Here is a 7,351-nt window from a genome sequence, read left to right as displayed (position 1 = left end):
TCCTCCCTCCCCTGCCGCAGCTGAAAAAAAGTCTCTATCTCTGTGTGACCTTGAACAAGCTGCAAACTGCTTTGAAGAAGTTTTGCTTAGAGTTTCCTCCCCCCTCTCAGGCTCAGTTTAAAGGCATAGAAAGGCACAAAATTAATTTCTGGGCATAGGGCAGCGATATGGGATACACATCATAAAGTAACCCCAATACATATCCCCAAGTCAAGTCTGTTTTGTCCATGATGGTATTTGGTGAGTGATCTCTCCCTGTCCTTATCTCAACTCATGAGCCTTTTGTTATATTTTCTCCCCTTTCCAGCTGAGGAGGGGAGTGATAGAGTGGCTTTGGTGGGTACCTGGTATCCCACCAGGGTCAACCCACTACAGGGACACAAGCTGCAGTAACAGACTGCTGTTTCCTACATTGAAAAGACAGTCCTGAAACCCAAATGTGTCAATTTCTAAACCGTTTGGACTACTTCCTATACATTGAAGCAGAAGGGTGAATCAGTCAGTGCTGAATTTAAGCTGGTGCCATTCAGCAGTTGCTAGTATGAGTGTGGGGTTTGAGTAAGCTGGAGAACACTATTGGCAGTGACCCATGACCTGCACTATGGCTAAGAGCCTCTGGGATTGTCCTGGCCCAGCCCCATCCCTGCCCATTACCTTCCCTAGAAGTATCCAGTGCTCCTGAATACTGAAGACAATGGCATGATGATATAAAAAAAAAAATCTTTCCTAACAGTTTTGAAGACATGTAAATGAGCAAGACTATTTTTATCCCACAAAAGAGAAGAATAATTCCTCTGTCAGCCTATCCTTGCACATAGACAAACCAACATACTTCCTTTGGAGGCTGTTGCCATGGCATCTGTCCAATGTCTTCACAGCATCTTCCAGATTTTTGAGGTCTAATGAGAAAGAAAGAGGAAAGGAGGCACTAGTTAAAAGACACACAGCAAGGTTGCTGGGAGAAATATGACCCAGTCCAGCCTGTATTTATGCTTTGAATTAATTGGAGGATTTTTCTGTATGGCAGTTCATCCATAGAACACTGAGTTTTCTCATTTGATTTTTGGTAAGAAAGACAGAATTTCTATAAAAACATTTTCATTAAGTCAGGGCAAAATTAATTTTACCTAACTTCAGGAATCTAAGCCTAGCCTAAGGGGGCTGTCTAGGCTCCTGTTAGAATTAATGGAAGAAGGGTTCCTCCCAAGGGTGATTTATCCAGCCTATTTTAGAGACCTAATTTAAGATAGGATGATTTACCCTTTGGCAGTATTTCTCTCTCTCCTTTAACTACAGCGGGACCGTGGATGGATTAAATGCCTGGATTTTCAGATGAGGTAAAATGAATATGAGCAAAGACCTCTGTTAGGTGTTATTCCAGGGATAGAAATTGCCAACCAAAATGAAAGAGGTGAGTGAACAGCCTAGGCCACACCTTTGTGCATCTGGAAACAATGCAGCTAAAATAAAAACTTTTTGCTCCATCCCTCAACCTTAGAAGAAGTCAAAAGCCCCCCAGCACATAAATCAGCATCAAAGGAATTCAGCGAGAGGCCATGCTCAGGAAACAAGTGAAGATAAATTAACTCTTCTTAGGTAAAATTGTCTATAGATTGTGAGTCTGCTGAAGATACGTGGTGGGCTGGTGTGCTGGTTTCAGCTGGCGTAGAGTTAATTTTCTTCCCAGGGGCTGGTATGGGGCTGTTTTGGATTTGTGCTGAACACAGGGTTGATAATACAGAGATTTTTTTGTTATTGCTGAGCAGGGCTTACACAGAGCCAAGGCCTTTGCTGCTCCTTGTACGGCCACGCTGCAGAGGGGGCTAGGGGTGTGTGGGAAGTTGGGAAGAGACACAGCTGGGACAGGTGACCCCAACTGACCAAAGGGATATTCCAGACCATATGATATCATGCTCAGTATATAAAGTGGGGGTAAGAAGGAGGAAGGAGGGGACAGTTGGAGTGATGACATTTGTCTTCCCAAGTAATCATTACCCATAATGGGGCCCTGCTCTCCTGGAGATGACTGAACATATGCCTGTCCGTGGAAAGGGGTGAATTAATTCCTTGTTTTGCTTTGCTTGTGTGCATGGCTTTTCCTTTCCCATATAAACTGTCTTTATCTCAACCCACGAGTTTTCTAGCTTTTACCCTTCTGATTTTCACTCCCATCCCACTGATGGGGGAGTGAGCAAGCAGCTGTGTGTGGTTTGGTTGTTGGCTGGGGTTAAACCACGACAGCTGGCATGTAAGAAGTTAAGTGGTGCATCTGAAAAAAAGCCAATTTTGCATTAATGATGATCATTGCAATGCTTTAGGCAGACTGTCACGTTGCATGTGTGGGGCTTGGTAGGGACACTGACAAGCAGAGCGTGCCTAATTTTTAAGGCAGTTCACTTTGAAAGTATGTATTACAGCCACAAATATCCTGTCCCTGAAGGGGAAATTTTCATTTCAGTCATGAAAATAGGTTTCACTTGATGTAGAAATAAGGCCAGGACTTGATTCTGCAGCCTGAAGTGGAGCTGTAGGCACCTGTGAATAGCAGCATGGGTACTATTGCAGGGAAGATGCATTAGAGTTAAAAATGATGTACCAGTAAGGCAACTTAGGTGTGTTAAATTTACACATAGATACCCCTTAATCATTATTTCCAGGACCAGTCACACCATGGCCTAGGACACATTGTGTCGCCCTAATAAGAACCAGGTTTTGTGTGATGTCACTGAGGAACTTTTGGGGTCTAGCCCCCGAGGGTCTCACCCACGACACCACGGCTTTCAGGGACCCTGCCTATCTCAGCAGGCCGGGCCAGGCGGGAAGGGGACATCACACGGAGGGGACTCCTGAGTACAACTTGAGGTGAGGCCAAGACAAGGAAAGCACTCACTTTTTGCCGCGCCGAGCCGGGCCGGGCCTATCCATCGGGCCACCGCCATAGCATACCTCCACCATGCCCAACGGGACAGTCCCAGCACGTTTCCGGAAGCGCTTGCCGGACTATAGCGGAAGCGGGGCGGAGCATAGCCTCTTTGGTGCCAACGCCTGGAGAAGATGGTGAGTGCTGGGGCCTGGGTGGGGGGATATCTGTCATCACCCGCCGCCATGCCGGGCTCTGCGAGGTCGTGGGCCTCTTCTGGGGCGCGGGGCGGCCCTGCACTGTGCTATGGCCGGGCTCGGCGGCGGAGCTGCGGGGAGACGAGGCTGGGACCTGAGCCCGAAGGCCTGGCAATGGGCTCCGTTCCTGGCCTGTGTGGGGGCGTGGTGCATCTCGTCCTGGGCGCAGAGGCAGCGATGGGGTATGGGGCTGTGCTATCTTCGGGGTCCCCTCCGTGCTTGCTGCGGGCCTGGCCGGGACAGCGCTCTTCCCAGGGATGGGGAAGCCTTTCAGATAACGTAGCAAGAGGGAGTTGGGTTGCCAAAGCCTCTTGTGAGTGTACGGTTGATCTGTGAAAATAAATACCTTTCCTCAGGAAAAAGCAGTTTACTGTTTATCACCGATAAATTTGAGGGAGAAGAGAAAGGAGTTGGAGATAACCACTCGGTGGCTTCATTTTATTTCAGCACTGGGCAGGGGGATAGGAATGGCAAAGAGAAGTGTAAAGAACTGATTTCTAAAAATGGAGGATACCTATAAAAGAAACTTGAGTCGGTGTTTCAGAGTTCAGTGTGCCTCTGCCATGTTTATTGGACTTTGTGAATTTGAGAGTGTTTTTTAGAGAAGACTGTGTTTTGCGTTACATGACTTTTGAGTGATAGTGCTATTTACAATGTGCAATGTCTTGAAATATTTCTCAGACAAAGGGTACATCATCATTTGGTAAGCGACGAAATAAGACACACACCTTGTGTCGTCGATGTGGGTCCAAGGCGTACCATCTGCAGAAATCTACCTGTGGGAAATGTGGTTACCCTGCTAAGCGTAAGAGAAATTGTAAGTAATAGAGTTGAGTTTAAAAACTTGTGTTTCTTTGTCGTCTTCAATAATCTGGCTTTTTTCCAACCAAGAAAGAATACTGTATCATCTTGCAGTGTTAGGAGCTTTTTTGAAATTAATACTGATTTAATTATATTTCAGCTAACATACAGTATTACTGCATAATAATTAATTTATAATTTTTTTTGTCTTCTGTTAGATTGAATAGTTGTGCTATTCAAACGTACCATGCAACTAATTATTTGGTGTAGATAAGTAACAGTAATTTCTATGTTCTAGATAACTGGAGTGCAAAGGCTAAAAGACGCAACACCACTGGTACTGGTCGCATGAGGCACCTGAAAAGGGTCTACCATCGATTCAGGTATGACATTTTATTACAAACTAGTGTAATCTGGCATCTTCAATGGATTTCACTGTATTATAAAATTGATTCAAAGTTAACACTTATTTAGTATGCTTGATGAGGTATGGTGTTTCTTTTAAAATATATTGTGGAAATAAATGATGTCTTATATCTTCAAAGGAATATACTGCCAATTATAAAAAGCTCATTCATTGTTAAAACATAGGATGTATAGCAAACTGATGTTTCTGTTAATTGTAGATAGTACAGAACACAGAGGGTATTGTAATAAAGCACTCACATTTGAAAAGGTATACTTTGTGTAGCATTACCTCTTTTTGGGAGTCTGAAATTGATGGTTGCACTGAAGTTGGATTTTTCTGAGAAACAATTCTTGAAATGCGTTTCAATCCCTTCTTGCCCACAAAAAAAAAAAGGATTTAAATACTTCAGTGGTTGCTCTTTAATTTGGAGTTCAATTAGTAAGTAACATCTGATTTTGAGTTACAGGTTTCTAAAGTGTGTTATAAAGCTTTGAGTTGTACTTAAAAAGTACTGTACTGTTAAACTCGCTAAGAATTTCTTTTTGTATGACCTCCATGTTCTAAAGCATGGCTCTGTAACTTTTGGCCTGATACACCAGAAAGATGGATGAAAAAACACAAGCAATTCAAGAGTCTTTTCTTAAAAATGTAGATTGGATTTAACAGTGAAAAGTAAGAGTCTTTTAAATCCTGGACCTAGGTGTATTTGAGAGATCCATTCATCTGGGGTTTTTTGGTAAGCACAGTCTTTCCCACAAGCATCCAGAAAATACCTTACGATGTGCAACTGCAGCCTGATTTCCACCGTGTTGCTGAAGTAGAAATGTCATATCCAAAAGCAAGCTTGGGGTCGATTTCTGTAAGAAATTGACTTGCACTTCAGTGCTAACAAGTGTGAAATCTTTTCCCAAGCTCCTTAGTAGGAATATAAAGTAAGGCATGCCTTCAGTGGGTGTGCTGTATTGGATTCAGTCTTGCAGTGTTTACTCAGTTAATTAAATCTTCCTGTTTGAAGAAGTCATTTACTTCAGCAGAAGAGAGAGAAAACCATATTGCTTATTCCGAACAGTTTGTGAATTATGTTTCTTAAGAAAAATCTCTGAACATATGAACTCCATAGTGATTTCAGTGCATTACTGAGAGAAGCTGAAAAAAGCTGGTGAACCTGATCTGAAACATTACTTCTTAGAAAATACCTTGGAGCAGAAGTCAACCTTTCAAAAAATAGTAACCATATTTCTACTTATAGGAATGGATTCCGTGAGGGAACCACACCAAAGCCCAAGAGAGCAGCTGTTGCAGCCTCCAGTTCATCATAAAGATACATGTATCTGTTAAAATAAATTGTCTTATCCAGAAAATGTCATCTTTTGTACATATTTTACTTCAGTGAAACATGGTATATTGTGTCTGGCTGAGCTGGAGTTCATTTCCCCACAGCAGCCCTCCCAGTGTTGTGCTTTGCATTGGGAGCTGGAAAGGTGCTGATAACACACCAGTGGCACTGGCACAGCATCAAGGCTGTCTTTCCAACATTCCCCCATCAAGGGGCTGGGAGTGGACAAGGTCCTGAGAGGGGACACAACCATGCCAGCTGACCCAAATTAACCAAAGGGATATTCCATACCATGTGACATCAGCTCAGATATAAAAGCTAAGGAAGGGAGGAGGAAGGGGGGGTATTTGTTATTTTACAGTGCTTGCCTTCCAAAGCAACCACTCTTCGTGCTGAAGCCCTGTTTCCCAGGAAGTGTCTGAACATCAGTTGCCAATGGAAAGTAGAGAATAAACCTTTTTTTTCTCTTTGCTCATATGTGCACAAACTTTTGCTTTTGCTTTATTAAACTGCCTTATCTCAACCTACAAGTTGTTTTCCATCTTATTTTCCCTCCCCCGTACAGCTGGGAAGGGGAGCAATAGTGCAGCTTTGTGGGCACCTGGTGTCCAGACAAGGTCGACCCACTACAGTCCTTTTTTGGTGCACAACATGGGGGGTGAGACAAATGCAGTTATATATATATATATAAATATATATAAATATATATTGCATGCTATAGTAAATAGTAGTTATAGAGTAGCAAGCTCCAGTGGGGGACATGGAGTTTGTCATCTGCACTCCTTATCTCTTTATTTTGCTGAGTTTGGGAACATGTTAACACAAACAATGGCTCTATGCTTTGCCCTTACACTGACGGCCTTGTTATGCTGGGGAAACTGTCTTTTGTGGACAATGAGGGAATACACTTCCCTCTGCCTGCCTGAGATTGACGTGAATGGTTTTATAATGCAGCCTCCCATGGTCATTGCTCATCCTTATGTAAGCTGCTTAATACTGTTAATGATATTAGCTAATACTGTTGGTACACTATGGAATTCATTGAATCTGGCATCATCCTGGTGTAAGAGAAAACAAACTTTAGGTGAGGAGATATTGAAATCTGCCCTGAGGCATCCAGTTCCTGAGTGGGAGGGTGGATGGAAATCTCTTTATTTTGCTGAGTTTGGGAACATGTTAACACAAACAATGGCTCTATGCTTTGCCCTTACACTGACGGCCTTGTTATGCTGGGGAAACTGTCTTTTGTGGACAATGAGGGAATACACTTCCCTCTGCCTGCCTGAGATTGACGTGAATGGTTTTATAATGCAGCCTCCCATGGTCATTGCTCATCCTTATGTAAGCTGCTTAATACTGTTAATGATAATAATATTAGCGAATACTGTTGGTACACAATGGAGTTCATGGAATCTGGTGTCATCCTGGTGTAAGAGAAAACAAACTTTAGGTGAGGAGATATTGAAATCTGCCCTGAGGCATCCAGTTCCTGAGTGGGAGGGTGGATGGAAAGATTTGGGCAGGTTCCTAGGGCAGTTATCACCTCCCATTACCTGTCACTTTACACTTGAACAGGTAACCAACCCTGACAAACTAACCTGTCAACTGATAGAAGGGTGCCTTGCCTATCCCACTGAAAACTAGCAGCTCCTCGCCCTGTACTGGAGCCTGGTCTATGCCCCTCCCAT

At 43.4% G+C, this 7,351-nt stretch overlaps 1 protein-coding gene across 1 annotated transcript; it reads left to right on the top strand.

The window, feature by feature from the left end:
- The first annotated feature begins 3,105 nt into the window (after nt 1–3,105).
- LOC103613019 (60S ribosomal protein L37) lies at nt 3,106–5,693 on the top strand. The gene is made up of 4 exons (XM_017730415.1): nt 3,106–3,288; nt 3,799–3,934; nt 4,217–4,301; nt 5,577–5,693. Exons 1-4 carry the CDS (start codon nt 3,106–3,108, stop codon nt 5,644–5,646), a joined length of 474 nt encoding a protein of 157 aa, XP_017585904.1. The 3' UTR covers nt 5,647–5,693.
- Nucleotides 5,694–7,351: the final 1,658 nt, after the last annotated feature.

The sequence above is a fragment of the Corvus brachyrhynchos genome, unplaced genomic scaffold (genome assembly GCF_000691975.1).
Source record: "Corvus brachyrhynchos isolate BGI_N302 unplaced genomic scaffold, ASM69197v1 scaffold113, whole genome shotgun sequence".
NCBI classification, from domain to species: domain Eukaryota; kingdom Metazoa; phylum Chordata; class Aves; order Passeriformes; family Corvidae; genus Corvus; species Corvus brachyrhynchos.
The sequence above is the reverse complement of the archived record's forward strand: the minus strand, read 5'-3'. Positions and strand labels throughout refer to the sequence as shown.